Source organism: Mesocricetus auratus, unplaced genomic scaffold (assembly GCF_017639785.1).
Source record: "Mesocricetus auratus isolate SY011 unplaced genomic scaffold, BCM_Maur_2.0 Super-Scaffold_100027, whole genome shotgun sequence".
NCBI classification, from domain to species: Eukaryota; Metazoa; Chordata; class Mammalia; order Rodentia; family Cricetidae; genus Mesocricetus; species Mesocricetus auratus.
The window spans coordinates 3,540,467-3,562,455 of NW_024429208.1; the positions used below are offsets into that span (position 1 = coordinate 3,540,467).

A 21,989-nucleotide genomic window follows, 5' to 3' on the forward strand; every position below is an offset into this window, starting at 1 on the left:
ATAAATTGGAGGCACCGGACAGCACGCTGACCGGAATAAACAAACAGAAAGGGCATTAAGGCGCACCAGTAATCACTGATGACCTCAGCAGTTTTATTAACAAATTTATTTGCCTAATTGGGGAGCACAGCACAGCACCGGGCTCCAGGGCATTGTAATACGTTTCAACGCTGCAGAAGAAGGAATTCATTAGACCTGTTTGCTCTGGTTTTCTGTTAAGTAGCATGCACCCACTCTTGTAAACATCGTCCTGGGTCCCCCCCCCCCCCCCCGCCTTCTAGGTTCTCTGCTTCCGACTCCCCCTACCCACCCAAAGTAAATAAATGGAAATGGAGACTACGGCCGAACGCTATTGGCTCCTGTGTTGGTGCACTCCTCAACTGGAGGCTGCATTTCCAGGTCAGGGTCATCTGGTCACAGTGTGGCAGACTTGCTAATTCCAACCCCCCCAAAGTCTGTGGGGACACCTCCCCTCACATGCTGACGGGGGGGTGTGCCGGGGTCTGCCTGGGCCTGTCCTTGTCCACTCATTCTTTTATTATTACTGTTATTCTTATTTTGTGACTCTGGGCTTCATGGAACCCAGGTCCTCATGCGTGTGACGCACAAGCCCTCCTACTGAGCCACGCCCCACCACGCCCCAGCCGGTGCTCTTGTCTGTTTAGAACCTGAGTACAGGGCAGGCGAGGTGGACGAAAGGGTTGTCCATCTCCTGTCCCGCCTATAACTCTCCGTAGGAGGTGGGAGGCGTTAGCTAGTCTGCCTGTGGCGTGAAGGATCCACCCAAGCAGGATACTCCTCAAGGCTTCTTCCAGGAGCTTTTTTTCTCTCCCTCTCTCCCTCACGGCTGTTGAGGACTGCAGCATGACAACGGAAGAGAGTTCTGGACCGCAGGCACCCTGCAGCACTGCAGCGCTGACCTCTGACCCCGGCTACACCCTCCCGTGCATTGGACAATGGTGGCGCTTTCACTGTCTGCTCCCGCTTCCCTGCGGAAGATGCCCGGTGTGTGTGTGTGTATGCCTGCAGAGCAGATTTCTGCAGCAACTGTCAATATTGCTGTGCAGAGATGACTTTTGAAGGTAGATGTGGTTATTGCAAAGACACCTACAGGGGATCTAGTCTACTCTAGCTTGGGTCCCTTTGCAAAATCTATAGCCCAGAAAGTTCCCTGAACCTTCAGTCTCCCTCTTGGAGGTCCTGCAGAATCCCGATGAGATTTTCCAGGCCGAAAATATACCCAGGATCTGGACCCTCGTGGGTGGTGTGCCCGTTCCAGGAACCCTTGCATGTCGTGTGAGCGAAGTCAATCATTCGGACATCGACTTTGGCGGGGTCACCGGTGCCTTGGGTGGTCTCGGGAGCGTTCTGAGGAGGCTCCTGCCCGTCGTAGATTATGAGGAGGGAGCTGGAGTAGAAGCGGTAAGAACTCTGGCTCCTGATGACCGCGAGCAGAGCCTGCAGCCTGCGAAGGATGGGCTCCAGGAGCTCCGTGCGTAGACGGGTTCCGTCGTGGAGGAACTGAGAAAGGGCTTGCCTGAAGCCCTCCTCGGAGAGCTTTCGTCCATAGTACTTATCTCTGCAGAGAAAGCTCTTCTTATCGGTTTGATAAACCTTACATGGGGAAAGAGAGAGAGGAAATATGAAGGACTGTAAACTGTTGGTTTGGTTTTCAAAGCCTGCCTTGGGGACTGGGGATGCGGCTCAGTTAATAGACAGCTTGCCTGGCAAGGTCAAGTCGGTGCTCAAACTCTGTGAACTGGGCCGGGTGGTGCAAGAATATGGAAGATGGAGGCAAGAGAGTCAGGAGTTCAAGGTTGTCCTCAGCCTCGTAGTGAGTTCAAGGCCAGCCTGCGCTACACCAGCCCTCATCTCAAAACTAACCAAATCAAAATTGCCTGTGATACAGCGGCTGTACCGCAAGTGCCCATAGTAAATGACATGACTCCCAGGCTGGTTGGGGAAGGGTGGGTGCACAGGGGAGCGTCTTCCAGCATGCTCCAGTGTGGCATTTTAAAAGCATTCTCTTTGCAGGTCCGGTCTCAACCCAAGGTCCAAAGACCGGTCACCTGCAGAGGTGACCCTCAGCGCACCACTCTGATGTTTAGATCACCTCTCCTGTGAATTTCCGATGTCAACTTCCAAGTCTTGATTTAAATCTTGGCTTCTGGCCTGTCTTCGACTCAGATATTAGCAAGCCCAGGCTGCAAAGCTGCGGCGGGAGCCTGAAATGGGGCCAGCGGACTGGAGAGCCAGCTGATTCCGTTCTCCCTAACAAAGCTACTGAGTCTTTTTCCTGGAGGCTTTTGAGCATGCAGGGGTGGCTCTTCCAAACAGTCCAGGGGCTGCATCAAGTGTGGATGGGCCTGCAGGCAGCCAGTAGGGCTGCTGGGAAGCAGGGCAGTGTGGGCGGTGGATGGCACTTGCCTTCAGTCTCAGTTTCCTGCCCTGGCCTCGTCTCAGCCATCAGAAGGGAGCAGACAGAAGAGAGATGCTGATGGGGACAACGTGGTGGCCACACCCAGTCCACCAGACAGCTCGGGGACAACAGAGACTGAGCGAACCAAAGCCTACGGCTACGACAACCAGTGGACACTTGACACACGCGGACAGGGCCACTTGCGGCCACCTGTGCCTGGCTCACTGTGTGAGGCCTGCCTCGCCTTCATGTTACATAATGCGTTTGTTTGCTAGTTTGTTTTTAATCAGAAAGCTATGATAGTTTTTTTTGGGGGGGCGGGGGATTGGAGATCAGCTACTAAATCAGCCTTCGTAAACACAGGGCAGGCGTCACTCTCCAGATAAATCAGGTCACTTGCAGAAGGTGGGAGGTCCGCAGAGAGACTCTGTTTACTCCACAAATCATCCCACTCTGTTCTCGGAGGGCTGCATTCCCAGCCTTCCCAGGGACATCTGTGCAATGAATTTATGGACTCAGCTTTCAGCTTCAAGGGGTGGCAGCTTCAATTAAGGAAAGCTATAACGCTTGCCGTCAAAGCGGAGCCTGGTTTTGTATTGAGTAGATGGGCTATCCGCCGTGGATTCCTGCCTGACTCCCGGCAGCCCTGCCACAACCTCCATAGTACAGAGGTGTGGGGCCCAGGCAGGAAGGAACGAGCCACCCCTGTGCCTGGGCTCAGTGGCCTCTGATCTCCCTACTCGGTTACTCCAACCAAGCTGCAGAAAGAAGCAGAAAGGCTGGGTGCCCGGCGAGAGAATAGCTAATGAGAATTCAAAAGAGGGGACTGCTACAGCCCACCGAGGGGGACAGGCCTCAGCTCTACCGTGCGTGTGGGGTCAGTAAGCCACCAGGTATATTTTCTCAGCCCTTCTCCAACCCCTGGCCCCACGCCATCGTTGAAAGCCCCTCCCAGTAGCACAAAGTTTTAGCTGCCCCCAAACGGTGAGGCTGAGTTTTGGAATAGCCTCGATGGTACTCTTTCAAACAAAAACCTGTGCGTGGGTTGGGACTGCAAGGCAGGGGCAGAGTGTGGGCCTCCTCTGCTAAAGCTCTGGGTTCCATCCCAGCACAACACAAAACAAAAATAACTTAAGGGCAGTAATCTTAACACGTCACAGGTGGAGGCAGGAGGGTCAGGGGTTCAAGGTCAGCCTTGGCTGCACAGGGAGTACGAAGTCAAGAAAGCTGGGCTTTCTGAGATCCTTAAAACAAAACACCAACACCCATCTACCCGGTACTTCGGCCCAGAAGGCTTTCTTGGCTTGGAAAGTACCCTGCAGCCTTCTCTTAAGTTGCTTCCTTAAGGGCTCTGCAGGGAGGGAGAAGTGCGGGTGGCGGGCATTAGGCCCTGCCAGGGTGCCAGCCTCTCAGCCTTGCCACCAGCCCTCTGCTCCTACCTACCTGCATGCCACAGATGCGCACGCCCAGGCAGGCCGACGTGCTCTGCGCGCACTTCTTCATGTGACGGGCCTTCTTCTCCTCGGAAGCGTCGTCCCCATGCTGACGGGTCCCCATCTTCAGATCCAAGACGCAGGGCTGCTTGTACTGCGACACCACGTTCTCCAAGAGCAAGAACCCTGGACACGCCAAGTCAAGGAAAGCTCTGGGGTCACCCAAGCACCCGAAGCTCCCGCTCGTCCCTCCCTCCTGTCTCCAGCCTTACCCGTGAGCCTGGCTGTTAAGAATGCAAGGAATTCACTGGCAGCCTGCTTTTAATAAGTCCATTTATTTAGGGGGAGTTTATGAGAGCCTTTTCCCATTTTGCTCTGAGGTTGAAATTTAAATTCAGGCATGAAATTCCTGGCAGGCCATTCCCAATTTACATTTTATGGTAGAAAAATCATAGGGCTGAGACCTCCAGTCCGCTGAACGGGCCGACACCTTCTGGGACAAGGGGGTTGATGTTCGTCTCGGAGATAAGTTGCAGGAATATTAATTCCAGCGGAGTAATTATCCTTCCAAAAGCTTCTTAGGGATTAGGGCGGCAGATGTGTCACAGTAAATACTGGAAAGAGCAGCCACTGTTTGCAGCAAGTACCGGCCTCTGCCTCCCCGGTAGCCCTGCCCCATGTCTCCTATACTGCTGAAATACCAGAGACATGCGTGCCAGGGCCCAGCTTAGCCACTAGCTGGATGTCCCCACTCTCTCCGATTCCTCTTTTGAAGGGATCTGATTTCTTCTAGGCCCTGGGCTTGTGGGCCCACACCCTCAAATTACCCTATATCTGTTTCTCCCTCCCCACCCCACCTGTCTCCGCGTGCGCGCGCGTGCGTGTGTGTGTGTGTGTGTGCATATGAGTTTGTGTGTGCATATGAGTGTGTGGGTGCATATGAGTGTGTGTGTATGAGTGTGTGTATACGAGTATATGTGTGTGCATGAGTGTGTGTGCATACAAGTGTGTGTTCATATGAGTGTGTGTGCATACGAGTGTGTGTGTGCATATGTGTATGTGTGTGCGCGCGTGCACGCGCTGTCTGTCCATCTGTCTCTGCCTCTCTGTCCTCTTCTGCTCACACCCGCCCCAAGGACTGTGCGTAGGTACAGGGTGGAAAGGATACGGTGCCGTTTGTCATCTGGGTACTCAGAGCTCAGGCGGGTCAGGTGGGCTTGGTGACAGTGCAGGCCCCATGGGTTAAAGTCCCTCCTCTCCACCTGGCTCCCATCTGCACTTTGCACCAGGAGGGGCGCCTGGGCACTGAGGTGGCAGTCGGGGCTCAGAAGCACCTTGGTTGTGCTGCGGTGAGAGTAGCATTTGAAGGCAGCAGTAGCCAGAGGCAAGAAGGATGTCTGTGGTCACTGCTTGGGCTCTCTGGCATGGCCTCTGGGAAAGACCACCCAAGCCACCACAGACACCACAGGGTCCCGAGCACCTCCTTGCCCAAGCTGGGTACCCAATGCTGGATCGCACCAGGTTCAGGTACTCTTGGGGGATTTTTTAGGTGTAGCACTCTCAGAGAGCTGGAGCCATTTGGGTTCCCTCTTGGGATCAAGGTGATGAAGGTGATCCCACCTGGAGTCTCAAGACTGGGGTTCTGGATTAGACCCCACAATGCTTCAGAGTACGCCCCCTCTGCATTGGGCCCCCACCCCCTACCTCTCCACCCCCTCTCCCCGCTGTGAAGCCATAGCCCCGCCTCTGAGCCAAGAGCTTAATTAGATGCTCGACTCCTTGGGGAAGAGCCCGTTGTCACTGTATCAGCCTTTGTTTCCCCACAAATGTTTTAAAGCCCCAGGGACCCTGGGAAAGGTCAGCTGACATTATCAGAGGCTCCCAAGATCTCTCTGAGGTCCTGAGTCCCCTGGGGGCCTCTTTTGTCTCCTGGGACTCACTCTCCTCCTCTCTTCCCCTCGGTTGGCTGAAAGCTGACTTTCAAGAGAAATTAGGCACACTTCCTCTCCATAATCTATTCCAAGGTTTCCGGCTACATACGCTTCCCCAGAGACCCGAGTGGTCTCAGCGAAGCAGGTATTTAATTAAACAAGCTGTGGACACGGGCCCTGCCTGGGCGTCAGTCCTTGAGTTAGAACACGAGTCCATTCTCCCGCCCCCAAGAAAGCATGGGAGAGACCACCCCCAACCCCCCGCCCAATTTCTTTGCAACATTGACTGTTCTTGACCAAGACTTGGTTCCAATTTCTCATCTTCTTGGCACCAACCCTCGGATGGAGCGGTTGACCTTGGGCACAGTGCTGTCACCTACTCAGTGGTCCTCACCTCTCTGTGAGCGAGCGTGCCAGCTGGGCCAGGGCACGGGGGCTGCTATCACTGCTGGCACTCTGCTGAAGCGTCTGCCAGATGGCCACCGCGCTGGAATCTGGGGAGACCTGGAGAGGCTCCAGGTTCTCCTTCAGTGGGTTGGCAACCAGGCCAAGACGGCCTCTGCTGTCCCTCCGGAGGCGCACTGTGACGGTACCTGCAGGACGCAGGGATGAGGGGAGAGCACACCGGTCATGTGTTACGGGTCATAGCTGTTGAGTTGCCCTAAGCAGCCTCCCTCTCTCCCTAGCCCCTCACTCAAGGGAGATTCGAGACTAGGGCGGCTCTGCCTAAGCCTGACCCTGGCCCTGATGAAGCCTGCAGACGGTAGCCCCGGGGTGATCTCCTTCATCTCGCTTCTCTACATTGTTCTGGAACTGGATTCCTGCCTACATGGTTGTTCACACCTTCCTGGCCACACCCATCCATGGCCAACCTGGGATACCTCGGAGCTGGTCTTCTATGAAGGAGCCTGCCTCCCCACCTCCCCACCTCCAGAGGGCGCCAATTAATGGAAGCCTGGTCCATCTCCTTCCCATTCCTCTTTGTCCCCTCAGTCATCTTTTTCCCCTTATGTCTTGAAGAAGTCAACCAGCTTCTCCCAGGAAGCCTTCCAGAGGTAGCTGCTGGACTGAGGGAGTCTGTCCCCCATCAGAGTCTTTTCCTCTGCTTTTCCACCGGTGCCCGGCCATCGTCTCTGGCTGCATACATCAGCATGTGGAGATTTGGGCTACACGTGGTTCTTAGAGAAAACTCTAGAGTCTTCAAGGTTTTCCCCAACATGTAGCATCTCTTGCCACCACAGCTGGCAATCACGGTAAGGAGATCACAGACCGTGTAGGCATTGGCATTTCGTGGTCCCCTTGTAGAGCCCTCGTCACAGCGGGGGAGCCCAACCTCCTCCCGTGGGGCTCAGTATCCAGTGGCATCTGGCCTTGCCCCGGTACCACACAGCAGGCTTAGCCTCCTATGGCAAACAGGCCATCCCGTCCTCCACCATTTCTGTCCTCACCCACTTCCCAGCTTCTCCTGCTCGGGTCTGAGGAGCTGGCCGTGGGCAGTGCCCCGTGGCCTTCCCAACTCTGCTCCCCAGCGGCTCCGGCCGGTGGGCCCCTGGTAGGAGTGGGAGGGTAAGGTATGAAGGTGTGACTTTACGCACTCAACCATTGGGCCCTGCCCTGCGTATCTGTGGGCGGGCCAGGCGCTGCTGCGCCAATGGGGTCGGTCTCTCCTCTCTCCCTCCAGCTGCAGGCCGGAAGCGGCTAGTTTTCATCTCACCCTCAAGCCTGCATGGATTTCTGCAAACTGTCCCCTTGCGAAAACGTCTCTCGAACATGGTTTGTTTCCTACTGGCTGAGATGGGGAGGAGGTGGGGCTGTGTTTCTATGTGTTCTACACTCGTTTTTTTCTTCCCAGGCCCCTTGGTCACCTCCCTGGTATGAGTAACTATTCTGTTGAGCAGGCAGGGGAGGCTGCTGGTCTTCCTGCCCACATCCTTGCCCAGCCCCTGGGGGCTGTCGGGTTGGACCCCATTCCCAGGGCCACTCTGCAGTACAGCATGCGCCTCTCCAGAGCTGTCTATGCTAACCCAGCGGACTCCCCGGCCAGTCCCTTCATATCAGATTCCTAGTGGCCCAATTCTGTAGCCTAGGAGGGACATTCAGTTCTCTCGGACTCCTGAAAACACGGCGTCTCCTCCACACCTCCCAGGCTCCTACATCCTTAGGACACCTCAGGAGCAGTAACGACACTGTCGGCGCTGGTGTTTATCTGACATCTCGGTGCCGGTTCTTAATCATGCCTGTCATGCTCATCCGTCCTGTGCCGAGAGTGGCCGGCTGGGGACATTTCCTCATCTCTTCTATAGGTGGCACAGGACTGGCCTCGTTCACTTTTCGCTTGTGATTTCTAAATTACAGCCCATCCATAAGGCTGTTGGTGGCACAGCAGGGCTCAGGAAGTCCGAGCCAAGGTCATACAGCCAGCGTGGGTGGAGCCACCTGCCAGGCGGATGCTGAAGAAGGGAGATGTTATAGCACATGGCCGAGGGTACCACGGAGATAGAGTCAGGCTGTGCTTACCTGGGAAAGCATGAGGGACACTCCCGCTGTGTTCCCAGAAACACTGGCTCTGGCCCGGCTGTTCTGTGGAAGCCCCAGGGGAGCACCCTCGCCATAGAGGGCTGGGGCGTGAGCTTTGCATTTCCAGTCCCGGGTCCTTGGCAGGAGGCTGCTGTGTTTGTTCTAGGAAGGAGAACCTTCCAGATCTCAGCATGGAGCCTCTATGACTAACGGAGCCTCTGTCCCTGTCCTGGAGGGAGCCTGTGCCCTTCTGGCTGTTTAGTGGCCCCAGGAAGCCCCACTAGCCGAGAGCAATGTCCTCTGGGGCCTCTTCAAGTTCACGCTCCCGTCTGGCAGGCCCTGGCCTTTTCTACTTGAGGGTCTATGGCAACACGCCCGCCAGAAAACACAGTTCTTGGTGGCTTGTGCCCAAGAGGCCTCCCTGGAGAGGCAGGAAACGCAACCTTCCAGGCTTCATCCTTGTCCGATCTCATCGTTTCTGAGCGCCTGCATAAATGCTGGTGAGTGGAGGTGCAATTACCCCCCAGCTGATAAAACCCCAAAGTCATTCCCGTTCCTCAGATTGTCGGGAACTCGCCATCGGCACAGCGTCCCTGTCGCTCAGCCTCTGATGGGCTCACTGTCCGCTGTCTGCTGGGCCCAGCACCCTTCCTCCCTCTTCTCTCGCCATCGTGGCTCTTCCCTGGAGCAGACCCACTGACATCTCTCTTACGAACTGTGGGGAGGGGGGCGCTGCCTGCCCTCGGCCCTGGGAACTCAGACTCTGGTGCCTGGGCTACGCTCTACAGTCAGGAGCCCCTGTGTCTGTGGGGGGTAGACCCCCGGAGGCCTGAGATCTGTGGCTGCAGCCCTACTGGGAGCCTGGGGGCCACAGCTCTTCCCATGTACCTCAGCCGGAGAGTCTGCTGGCTGGGCGGGCAGAGCGCTGACTGCCACGATTGGCATGCCCGGAGCATCTCAGCAATTTTGGTTTGACCAAGACACTTCCCCGAGCCCTGGCAGATACTGTGTCACGTGTTTATTTTTAAGTTTATGAGGACATTCACCGCTGCCATCTGTAATACGAATCTGGCCAGACCCTCCGCCAACTGAGCCCAAGTGCCTGTCCTCATACACCCAAGGCCAACTGAGAGGCAAGGGACACAGGCCCAAGATGGCAATGCTGAGAGCCCAGCTAAGAGCTAGGCGAGCTGCTGGCACACGGCACTGTGTGGCCTTTTAGAGTGCCACCCTGGACAAAATTCTCCCTGATGCCCTGAAGCCCATTCTATGCCTTCATGGCGTGTGGCAGTCACTGCACAAACAGCCCCTCCTCTCTGAGGAAGCTATTCCTATGTAGGAGCAGAAGGTTATCTATCTGTCCTTTACTGACATGATGATCCGGCTGAGCGCTTCTGAGGGAGACTGTCTCCTCCCTCCTGGGAATAGATGGCCTCTGAAATCGACACTCGGCTACTCAGGTAGCTGAGTGGGGTGGGTGATGGGATCAAGATCCCAGGGTCTAGAGCTTCAAATCCTCTCCTGGCCTCGGGCAAGCCTGCTGCTCTCCTCATCTGTGTCTCTGGGGTTATAGAGGTGTCTGCTTTTGAGAGTTATGAGGTTTATGTAAACGGGGGTGTGGAACCCTCTTGCAACAGCCCAGAGCAAGCACGACGGACTAGCTGCTGCCGCGTCTGTTATTGGTTAAAACCAGTCACCTCCATTACTGCTCCCAGCTCTACTGCAGGTACCCAAGAATGGACTGAGTGTCCTCCTGGGTTCTGGGCTTCTCTAGGGCTCCTCACATTGCCAGAGAGTGAGTCAGTATTTCTGCTTAAGCAAAGCCTGGCATTGGGGTGCCACCCAAACCCTCCCTGAGGCCAGCTGGTAGTCATCCATTATCCCAGAGTCCGGAGGTCCTGTCCTCCAGCTAACCCCCACTGTGTTTAGAAGCATCGTCTGTAAGACAGCCCAAAGGTTGCCGGGAGGTGGTGGCACATGCCTTTAATTCCAGCACTCAGGAGGCAGAGACAGATGAATTGCTGTGGGTTCAAGACCAGTCTGGTCTACCGAGCAAGTGCCAGGATAGGCTCCAAAGCTACACAGAGAAACCCTGTCTTGGGGAAAAAAAGACACCCCAAAGGCAAGGCTGACCTAGACCCTGCTGCGTGGATCATCATTTAGCTACAACCTTTGGCTCAAGGTGCGGGCAGCCGTCAGTACGGGGTAGTCTGACCTACAAGTTTCTCACTTCATGACGGCGTGAGTGAAACGCATCCAGAAGAAAACACCCTTTGATTGTTCCGTTTTGATCTTTTCCTGGACTAGTGATACACGACACAAGCCTCTCAGGATTCAGGGCAGAGGCTGTGGCTCCCAGTTGGTTCTGCGGACACCACATGCTAAGCTAGGGTGTGAGGTGGGTTCTGCCTTCTAAATGCTTTCTTATTTGTGGTATTTTTAGCTTACAATGATTATTTTGGAGTTATAACCCTTTTCTAAGCAGGGAGCATCTTGTAATTGGAGTTAGAACCCCATATAATAGAACCTCAAAGAGGCATTCCCAGAAAGCAGAGAATTCTGGACAGGTGTCCTGAGAATACCCTGTCATCCCCACCAGAGCACAGGCCTATGCAGACAGGACAGAGTCATAGGGAGGTGGGGTCTCCCCAACAGCCTGCCCTCTGTCTGTGGCAGCCATGCGTGGTCTCTCTCAGGTCCAGGGCTGTGCTGAGCAAGAGGGAAATGCCGCGGGCGGGCGGGCGGGAGTCCACCTCACGCCAGGACCTGCTACCCTCTGCTATGTTGAGCTCAGTTACAGGAGAACAGACGTTAATTCCAGCGGGTGCTCTGACAAGACAAGCAGCATTGACCTGTGGCCTTGGGAGACTGTGGAGAAGGCCAGGGCAGGCAAGAGTGGGGTCCCCACCGGTGGCCCACTGTCCTCTTCCGTCTCCCAGGATGAGCGGGTGAGCCATCTCATCACAGAGACCCAGTGTGAACCAAGGCTCAGCCGTCACATCCAGGCCCGTGGTCTGGTCTCAACCTAGCAGACCTTCTCATTCGGGTCTGTGATTGATGGGTTAGGATGTCCGGTCCTAACTGGGTCAGGACTGGGTTCTGCTTGGCTTCTGGAATGGAATCCAGGAGTGCTGATGAGGCCCGTGCTTGGAAACACACAGGCACAGACTCATCTGCCTTCCCAGCTGTCCGGAGCACTGGGATGCAACGGGTTTCTTTATTTTCTGGGCCTTGAACTTGTTGCACAGCCAAGGGTGACCTTGTACTTCTGGTCCTCCTGCCTCTACCTCCTGAGTAAGAGTGCTACAGGCGTGTGCCACCATGCAGCAGTTGGTGCGCCTCTGGGGACGGAGACCAGGTCTTCAACCATATTAGGCAAGCGCTTTTCTGGAGACCAAGGCACATCCCTAGCCCCCTCAGCAGGTTTCTGATGGGTTTGTTTGAGTGTCATAATTGCTGTCCTTGGAGACGCTTTGGCAACAGGGCAGCGGATCTCGGTCATGAAAAGCTAATACTCTTTAGAGGGACATGCCCCGCTGTTGGGGGCAGCGGGTGGGGGGGTAGTCACCTGCCAGCCAACTCTACAGGACCTCATTTACCAACCCTGAGTGGGGACCAAACGCTACCTTTGGATCTAGGCAGGGGTACCAGACAAGAGAGCCAGCAGGCACGACCCTTCTACGGAGCTCTTTCTTCCCACAACCACCTGTGCTGGGCTCCAGGACACACACCGCCCACCCACATACACCAGAAAGCAGCCTGGCCTTGGCCCTGCCTGTATGAACTGGGGATTCTGGACTCCAAACCAAGTCATGTCCCAGATTCCCTGTGTCCCATCTGGCCTGGGTCTCCAGAGGGAGACCAAGGAGACCTCACTCGGTCTTAAGTTTAGCCACAGCCACGCCCTGTAATGCTCCCAGAGAGCAGGGTGGAATATCCCATCAGGACCCAGGAGGGCTGGCCGTCCCTCGACGCGATTCCCAATTCTGTGAAGCTGAGTGGCCTGACCTATCTCCAAAGCCATTAATGCCCCTGATGCGGAGGCTTGGAGGAAATCAGAGACAGGCTGGCTTGGGGACACTGGCTGCTGGGAAGAGGGCTGTCACCATGCAGCCCCTCCCACCCCCTGCCAGTGATGGCAGCTGAGTGCAGTCGAGCCCCCCGGGGGGGGGGGGCTCCACCACTCACCTTTGTACTGCGGGGTGAAGCATCTCATGGCCAGCGGCAGGGACTCGTAGAACTTCTGCTCCTGGGAGATGAGGGGCTTGCACACCGTGTGAGCGTCATACTGTAGCATGCTCAGGTGGCCCCCCACCTGGTGCAGGAAGGGCTCCAGGGGCACCCCTACCCCGTGGCTCCCCTTGTCGGTGCTGTGTAGCACCACCATGGTTCCGCCAAGTCCTCCCCGAGGAAGGCAAGACGCAGAGGCTGCTGCTCCCAACAGCTGGGCCGTCCGCGGTCCCCACGGTCTGCTGTCTTGTTGTGGCCTTTACCACTGCCCCTGCACAGGCGATTCCTGGCCGCCCACCTCCCTGGCAAAGAAAAGAAGAAGGAAAATGCGAATTATACGAAGATGGGGTGCTGGGTGTGTCACCCGTGGGCCCCAAATCAAGGTGGCACTCAAGTGTGCATTGCTTCTGTCGTGAGAAACTGGCCGTGGTCTGAGTCCCCAAATCAAGGGTGGGAAACATCTGTCTCTGCCCAGGGAGAAGCAAGCAGAGCTGCTGGGTGCCCTCTCCTGACGGGGTGGTTTCATTTCCATAGAGCAGAGCTAGGCTCTAGCGATTTGGGTTATCTTTTTTTTTTTTTATGATTCACATACACGACGGCGGCTGTGGGACCTTGGGCAGGTTACCGAAGCCTTCTGGGCCTCAGCGTCTCTGTGCAGTAGGAGAGGGTGTAGAGCTAGGGACAGGATGAGGACAAGGACACAGAAGTTTCCCTGGGCCCAGCCCGCCATTTCCTTTGTGCTCTCTCCGGAAGGTGGGCTTACTCCACCTGGACTCTGCAAAACCAGCCTCTAAAGCCTCTCTGACCTTGTCTCGGAAGAGCGCCAAGTACAGAGTGAGGGGTGGCTCTTCTATGGGATTTGTCCCATCTGAGAGGACATTCCCACAGCAGGGCCCCCACCACAAGTTATTAATACCTCTCCCTCTGCTGGACTCCTGGCCGCCATGCCACGGGGCAGTACTGGGCGCCATTAACCCTCTAATTGCCCTTCACTCCAGGCCCTGGGCGCCTGGAGTGGCTGATGAGGCCTTGGGGGAGGGAAGGGCAAAGACCTGAAGCCAGCGAGGCTGGGCCAGGAGCCACAGAAGGCCCTTCCTGAATCTCTCTCCTGAGATGAAGAGTGACCACTGGGGTGTGTGTGTGTGTGTGTGTGTGTGTGTGTGTGTGTGTGTGTGTGTGTGTGGAGGGGGGGTGTTGTGGGGTGGCTTTCAGGATCCTAAAGAAGCCGGCGGTATGTGTGGACAGATAAGGGAAGGAAACCCACAGAACACATGGGCCAAGGTAAAACAGCCCCCAAAACATCCACGTCAGCCTGCAGTGACTCGCCTGTCCCGGGCTAGCCTGCGGGTGACTCGCCTGTCCCCGGGCTAGCCTGTGGTGACTTGCCTGTCCTGGGCTAGCCTGCAGTGACTCGCCTGTCCCTGGGCTAGCCTGCAGTGACTCGCCTGTCCCCGGGCTAGCCTGTGGTGACTCGCCTGTCCCCGGGCAGCAGTGCTGTGGTAAGTAGAGGTGCAGCTGTAAAGTTCATTCGTAGCCGCTCCTGGAAGGAGGCTCAGTTCCGGCCTCACACTCGTCACACTTGCCAGGCATGGCTCCCAGACGCCAGTTCAAGCCTGCCAACACACACTGCCTGGTTCCACATTGCTCCTCGTGCTGCCGCCACCCGCACGGCCCTTGCTGTATGGCGTGTAACGTTCTGGATATTTTAGATGGACTGTTTAACCCCACAGCTGACCAATAGGGTAACTGGGGCTACCAGTCCACTTTCAAGCTAAGGAAACTGAGGCAGAGAGAGGTCAAGAGGCTTTCCAGTATAAACCAGCTGGTATGAGGGGACCAGGGATTTTTTTTTTTTTTTTTTGGTTTTTCAAGACAGGGTTTCTCTGTATTGTTTTGGAGGCTGTCCTGGAACTCACTAGACCAGGCTGGCCTCGAACTCACAGAGATCCCCCTGCCTCTGCCTCCCGAGTGCTGGGATTAAAGGCGTGCGCCACCAATGCCCGGCGGGGACCAGGGATTTTTAACCGTGGCCTGTTGTTAGCCTAGCCTGTGCTCACCAGTCCCCAGACTTCTGGGAGGCAGGAATTGTCATGAGAAGTCCTTTATCTGCTTTAAAAGTTGGGAAATTGAGCCCAAAGAGGCTGGTACATGGCCAGAGTCACCTGTAAGTCACAGGTGGTTCTGGGACAAGCTTGACTGTCCCTCAAACCTAGACAGTCACTGGGTGAATGTGCCTGTCCTGGGGGTGGTTGGACCACTCCTCCACCTCTGTAGGGGAGTGTCTCTGTCAACAGAGACTCTTTCCTCCGGCCTCAGCCTGCTGTTCCTTCCCCGTCCTCTCAGAGGTGAGATGCTCAGGTCTGGCTACACCTTCTCTGGGAGTAGAGAGGTCCCTGCACTCTGGGGCTGAGCCTTGGCCCTAAGTCTGGGGTCGAGGGCAGTCTGCTGGGCAGCCAGCTTGTCTTTGAGAACACTGGACTTATTGGTCAGGTAAAGAGAGGAACTTTCTCTTGCAGGCCTTAGGCGTTAGGTCAGGTAACCTCTCAAAGTGTTTCTGTACCTGGGCTGTGCAGTCTGCCGCTCTGAGGTAGCTGGGAGAATGGCAGGAGAGCAGGGTTAGCTGCAGAGTGGGCTCTGCCTCTCAGAGGTGGGGCCTTGGGTTTCTGAGGAGACTGGAGCTTTCCCCCTTTGTTCCCTTTGTATGAGGCCTGCAACTCTGTGGGTCTGAGGCGCAGGTGGCCCCATCCTCCCACCCGTCTCCCGAAGGCCCAGATAAATAGCTCTGGCTGCCTAGGCCTTGCTTCTAAGGCCCACAGGCCCTCTTCCTCCTGTGAGTCAGAAGCCTGGGGTCTGTCAGGAACACCACCCACTCACACACCAGCTGGCGGAGGCTGAGGCTGACCTGGTAATGAACAGGAGTCTGACGCATTGCCTACGGCCCTGGCCTTGCCATTGAGGCTCAGAGAACAGAGGCTCCTCCGTGGAGTCCCCACGTGGGGGTCAGCTCACGAGTGATGGTCCGGATGACTGAGTCACCTGGGGTGCTGGGAAGGCAAGTGAGATGGTGCCTGAGGGGACGCCCGCTTCTGACACACCCCCAGGGGACCCACGGCTGCTCTGGAGGACGGTGTTTCTCCAGCCCACACAGTCCTCGTTCCTCCCTTGTCTCCTCCCTCTGGCCGGGTCATGTCCTGAGTGAAGCAGCACTGGGCCTCACTCCAGCAGCCTCAGGGCTAACTTGGGCCACTGGGGTGAGGCCGTGGGACCAGTAGTGTTTAAGGACAGGCTGGCCATATCGGGACAAGCCCGAGGAGGCTGAACGCCGGCAGCCAGCCTGCCTCTGCTGGGCTGGGGTTCACTCCCTGCTCTGAAGAGCGAGTACCAACAACAGAGCTCTGTTAGCAGTGAGCATCCCTAGGAGTCCCCAAGACCCTCCCCACTAGCATGATCTCGGTAGGTCCCCAGGAGCCTGGCTACTTCCCAAGCATTCATAAGCACTATAATTACCGGTGCACCAATTCATTTAAAGGCATTTATTGGATTCCTAGAGGTTTTTGTCATCATTTGTTTTCTCGATCAACAGATACTAACAGTCTAACGAGTGTTGCATGGTTACTGGTAGGGGAAAAATTATGCTGAAAAAATGAGTCCTCTGGGCCGGAGGTGTGTGTGGGGGGGGTTATAGCTCAGTAATGATAGAGTGAGAACATTATATTCACAGGGACCTGGGTTCGAGTCCCAGCGCCACAAGTAGACATTACGTTCTCTCATACGGAAACCTAAAACAGGAAGGCTGATCTGCAAGTACAAGAGTAATGTTGGGACTGGGAATTGGGTGGGCATGAGTTAGGTGCTCCACACATACACATTGAAGTACCACAACGGGTTTTCTTGTATAGTTAACTTGAATTGCTAATAATGGGAGTCCTTCTGGAACGGCTGCAGGGGTTTCTGCACTGGGTTAAGAGACATGTAAGTTAGGGTGCCCAAGAAGTGACTAGGGAGAGGTTTGGCTCAGCCTTGGGGAGCTTGAAGAGGACCTGCTCAGAGAACACATGTTAAAGGAGGCAGAGACAGGGCAGGAGAGGACGACCAGAGGGGGGGGGCATGCTACACCTGGTTTATGGCTGCCCTGAGTTGTTGATGGAAGGGGCTGAAGGGGGAGTCCAGCCTTGCCCGCTGTGGGGAGGGCCTGTAATCCCAGCCCCAGGGAAGCAGAGATGGGGGGGGGGGCTGGGTGTTCTGGCCAGACCAGCCAAAACCAGAGAGCTGCAGGCTCAGTGGGAGATCTCATCTCAAAAGACAAGGTGGCTGCCAGGCATGGTGGTCTCTCATCCCAAGTACTCAGGAGACAGTAGAACTCTGTGAGTTCAAGGCCAGCCTGGTCTACAGAGCAAGTTCCAGGACAGCCAGGGCTGTAGACAGACCTTGTCTCAAAAGGAAGAAATAGGGGCTGGAGAGACAGCGCAGTGGTCAAGAGGACTTGTTGCTCTGTGGAGGACCCAGGCTCCTAGCACCTACACGGTGGCTACAGCCATCTGTGACTCTAGTTCTGGGTCCCTGACACCCCAGCTGAACTCTGCTGGTGACGGGCACACACATGGTGCACACACATAGGAGGCAAAGCCTCTGCACGCACAATTTTAAAAGATAAAGTGGAGAGGTCACTAAGACGCGTGCCAACCTCTGGCTTCCATCGCGCGCGCGCACATACATGTGCGCGCGCACCCACACACGCACATGCACACATACACACACATGCACCCATACACACACACGCACCCACACACACACGCACATGCACTCATACACACACACACACACACACACGCGCGCGCGCGCCTCATGGCCTCAGGTCCACCCAGGAAGGGGACAGTCCCACTCAGATTACAGAGGTACTGAAGCCTTCATAGAGAACACATCCTGAAAAGTCTCAGGTGTGCGGGGGGAAGGGACTTCTGTGAAGGACATTATTAAGAAAGAGACTGCAGTTGGGCCCAGCAGGCCACACAATTCAAAAGCCGAGTGGTTTATGGTCTGTTTTCTGTCTCCAAAGCTCTAACATACATTTCACAGGCTTCTCCGAGCCTGTGTTTCGGGACAAGTACCATTCAATGCCCTTGCGATGCCTGAGGGAACATCTTTTTAATCTATTAGAGATGAGAGGACCTGAAACCCATTTAAAACCGCTTAGGTGGTAATGGGCAGGGGAGTTTCAGAGTTCCCCACGTGGCTGAGGGCCGTGCATTATCTGGTCCCATCCAGGCCAGGAAGGCAGAGGCTTATGTTTTCAGAAGGGGAATTAATGGCGTTTGCAAGTCCATTCTAAAACAGCTCAGGTGCCCCAGGTCTGTGCACTCTTCCCCTGCCTGGCTCCCTGGCTGGTGGGATCAATACGGAGCGTGAGCTCTGGGGTCTGCATACGTCGCTTTCCAGGCTGTGACTGAAATGGATCTCTAGAGAACATCTACTTCCCAGGAAGGCAGGATTTCCAGGCTCTGGGGGCCACACTCCACACCCCTCAGCCCCGGAAACCTGTTTCCACACCAATTTTATCCTTTGAGGGGGGTTCCCCCCGCTTTTCCTCTTAACATTTAAAATCTCCCAACATTCCTCCAGCTTGAGGACCAAATACAATTTTAATGCCGTGATTATTAGTTTGGAAGCCCTTCAGCCACTGACAAATGTACTCAGCAGATCCTTCAATGTTCCGAGCTTGCCGTGGAGGCAGGAGAGACACGGGGGAGGCTGAGCGCAGGAGCCAGGTACCACAGAGGGCTGCTCAGGAGGCAAGGCTGGGACGCTGGCCCTCACCAGCTCCCCTCCAAGTAGGCTGTGGGCCTCACTGCATTTAAGTTGCCCCCCCCAGGACCTTGGACGTGGTTACCTAAGGCCTCAGGCATGGCTCCAGCCCCCAGCCCCTTCCCCAGGCCTGGTGCCTTTCTCTATATAACAGGACTGGGTTCCGGGCTTGCTCTGGAGACACGGGTTTGCCCATGGCTCGCATGGCATTGTATGGTGGAGACAGCAGCGGATCCTGCTCTGCTGTTGTTTATTTGGGTTTGCTTTTGTCTTTGAGGCAGGGTCTCTGGGGCAGGCTGGCTTTGAATTCATGATCTTCCTGCTTTCATTTCATTTTCATGCTTTTGAGACAACTATGGCTCAATGCCCTTGAGACGCCCGAGGGAGCATCTTTTTAATCCATTAGAGAGGAGAGGACCCGAAACCCATTTAAAACCCCTTAGGTGGTAATGGGCAGTGGAGTTTCAGAGTGCTGGGATTGCAGGGGTGTGCTAACATGCCCAATTTATGCCGTGCTGGGGACTGGACTCTAGGCTTTGTGAAAACCAGATAAGCTGTCCATCAAGCCACATTTCCCAGTCTCCGGCAACAGTTGTAAAGGTCAGAGCACAGGAATTAGGCAGAGTGTGCATGCATGTGTATGAGAGATTGAGTGAGTGAGTGAGTGTGTGTGTGTATGAGAGAGTGAGTGTGCGCACATGTGTTTGCATGCACGTGCTGCATGTGTGGTGTAGCTGTGTTCCTTTCCACCAAAGTCATGCATGCACTGTCTGCCTTCATCTCTGGAATGAACCTTAGACAGACTTGCAAGCACACCCTCTGCCCAGCAGGGGGCGGCAGTACACATGCTGATGCCAGGAATGCCCAGAACAGGATTAACGCTGGCTGAAAGCTAAAGCCAGCACCCCCTCTATATCCAACTACCAGTAGGCATATTCTTGGGACATCCTGAGTTTGTCTGGACCTGTCCCCAAATGCAGAGCCGGCAGCTGAGGTTCTCCTGCCCCAATGGGAATCTCTCTGAAAAGCTCTGAAGTCATCAAGCTTGGGTCCTGTCTCCTCTTAAGGCTTCTGCTGCTACTTCACCAGGGCCAGGGGCCAACAGAGGCCGAGAAATGGCTATGCACAATGCAGGCAGACACAACCCCCCCATGCCATCCCATCTCTCACCCCCCCCCCCCAGCCTGCAGGTTTCCTTCCCTAACAACCAATGTTCATAAAGTTTATCGCTGTTCCCGGCAGCTGCTAGGGAACAAGACAGCAGCCATAAGGATTTCTTCCTGGGAAGGATTTATTCAAGGGCCCTGCTCAGAGAGGAGGGGCTGCTGCTGGTCCCAGAATGCCAAGAAGAGGACAGAGGGTACGGGGCAGAGGAGGCTTCTTAGGCTCCCGCCAGGGCACAGTGGGACCTGGAAGGAAGGAACCACACAGGAGAGACTCCGGCCTCAGACTCCCAATCTGTACCAAGGGTGGTCTGTCCCAGCCACGCCCATGGACCAACAGTACCTCAGAACAGTGTGTGTGTGTGTGTGTGTGAGAGAGAGAGAGAGAGAGAGAGAGAGAGACAGAGAGAGACAGAGAGAGACAGAGAGAGACAGAGAGACCGAGAGAGAGAGAGAGAGGACAGAGACAGAGACAGAGACAGAGAGAGAGGACAGAGAGAGAGACAGGACAGAGAGTGTGTGTATGTGTGGTGTGTAAGAGTGTGTGTATCCCTATGTGTGTGTCCATGAGTGTGTGTGTGTTTGTGTGTGTGCATGCGTGTGTCATGTATCTGTGTGTATGTGTATCTGTGCCTGTGTGTATGTCTGTGTCTGTGTGTCTATCTGCTTGTGTGTCTATGTGTGTGTGCGTGTGTGAATTAGAGGTGCGTGGCATCCAAAGATGGAGATGGACGATTAGCGATTGGTCTAACACAGCTTTAATTAGGGGAGCAGCCGGATGCAGGGCATGGTAGAGGGGTCCTGTCGGGGTCTAGTGGGCTGTGCTGTGAGGGAGGGAGTCTGCCTGCACATACATGACTTCAGGTTCCTCCGCTAACTGCTGTTTGTAAAGTAAGCGTAGCAAGACTCAGAACAAGTGTGCGCAGCCAGGTGCGGGCTGCGGAAGTGTGTCTGGCGGCTGCGGAAGTGTGTCTGGTGGCTGCGGAAGTGTGTCTGGCGGCAGCCTATGTTTTTCCAGAGGGTCTTCATGAGAAAAATTACGAAACTGGTGGCTTAAAAAATATGGGTAAGCTAGGCGTGGTGGCTCACACCTGTGGTCTCAGAGCCTGGGAGGGGAGGCCGGAGCATCTAGAACTCAAGGCTGGACTTGGCTGCCTGGCAAGTTCAAGGCCAGTCTGGGTTTCGTGAGACCCTACTTCAAAGGGGGTGAGGCAGGGTCCTCCTCCCATAACACCATGCAGGGTTCTGAGATCGTGGGACTGGCTCACATTCGGGCCTTGGGGTCCCCGAAGAGTGCACAGGAGCTATGGAATGGGGTCCCCAAGGTTGCACCACTGTCTAGGGCAGCAGGGATGGACAATCTTGGCAGCCATGTGGCTTCCTCCCATGAACATCAACAGGGGTGGCTTACCACCCCCACCCTGGACGTCCCCGCCCCCAGGCCCTAAGACACTGCCACAGACACTGGTGTCACCAACCCCATGGCCCCACCCAGGAAGTAGGGTGGGCCAGGCGGGACAGGACACGCTGATCCCTGGGTCAAAAGCGTGAGGGACTTTCCCTGGACGTCTGCCTCTAGGAAGGTTTAACCTAGTGTGGAGGCAAGTGGCTGTCCCCAGCCCTTCACCTGTACTGCAGACCTGGCACGGCCTTGTGTGGGTGGGGGGCACACCAGAGCGTCCGGAAAGAGGGAGACATGAAGTGGAAGAGAAACATGCACCCACATTTCTAAATCGCTGCCTGTCCCTGCCCTTGCCCTCCACAGCACACACGCACACGCACGCACGCGCACACACACACATACACACACACATACACACACACGTGCGCATGCGCACACACGCATACATGCATTCCAAGCCACCAGTACCCCCAACAGGCCTACACTCCCTGGCGACCCCAGCCAGCCTGTAGGAAGACTACGCTACAACGTGAACAGGCCTGTGGCCCTGACACCTCCTGTCCCTCCCCCTGGCACCATCAAGTGCCCTCAGCAAGGTGGTTCTTCCCCCGTCCTTCATCAAGGCAGCACTCACCAGAGCCTCCTTCCGGGGGTGTCAGGACGTGTGCAGTAGGGACACTTGCCTCTCCGTGTCCCTGCTCTGACTACAAGCCTGGGGCAAAGGTCTGGCCCAGCTCCGTACTCTCCACTGGAGCCTGGGTGGGGCTTTCTGCCCAGGAGAACTAGGCTGCCAGCGGCCTGGGTAGGAAGGCCACCTGATCCCCTGGGGCTGGTATGCCCAGTTGTCAGCTGGGCATCCACAGCTCTGGAGCGCGGCCAGGGAGGTCTGGGAGAGAGGAAAAGGACAGGACGGAGGCTAGAAGGGGGGGGGACTAGGGAGGAGGGGAAGAGGAGGGAGGTTTGGGGAGGAGGAGGCAGGGGAGAGAATTTAGCTCAGCTATCTTGAAGGGTGACTGGCTCTGAGCACCAGGTGCCAATCACTACAAGGCCCCTGGGTATTGTTTAGTTGTTTAAAAAACAGTTAAGAACCAG

At 55.7% G+C, this 21,989-nt stretch overlaps 1 protein-coding gene across 2 annotated transcripts; it reads right to left on the reverse strand.

Annotated features, from left to right (window-relative positions):
- Window positions 1-266: 266 nt before the first annotated feature.
- Ip6k3 (inositol hexakisphosphate kinase 3) lies at window positions 267-21,750 on the reverse strand. 2 transcript variants are annotated; one of them, XM_021235843.2, is made up of 7 exons: window positions 21,532-21,750; window positions 15,433-15,574; window positions 12,489-12,832; window positions 6,178-6,376; window positions 5,021-5,196; window positions 3,863-4,038; window positions 267-1,614 (listed from the first exon to the last, which is right to left on the reverse strand). In XM_021235843.2, the coding sequence occupies exons 3-7, from the start codon at window positions 12,685-12,687 to the stop codon at window positions 1,180-1,182; spliced, it is 1,185 nt and encodes a 394-aa protein (XP_021091502.1). In that variant the 5' UTR covers window positions 12,688-12,832; window positions 15,433-15,574; window positions 21,532-21,750; the 3' UTR covers window positions 267-1,179. The 2 variants fall into 2 exon arrangements, with proteins under 2 accessions (XP_021091502.1, XP_005084925.1); XM_005084868.4 differs by lacking the exon at window positions 15,433-15,574.
- Between the last annotated feature and the right edge of the window lie 239 nt (window positions 21,751-21,989).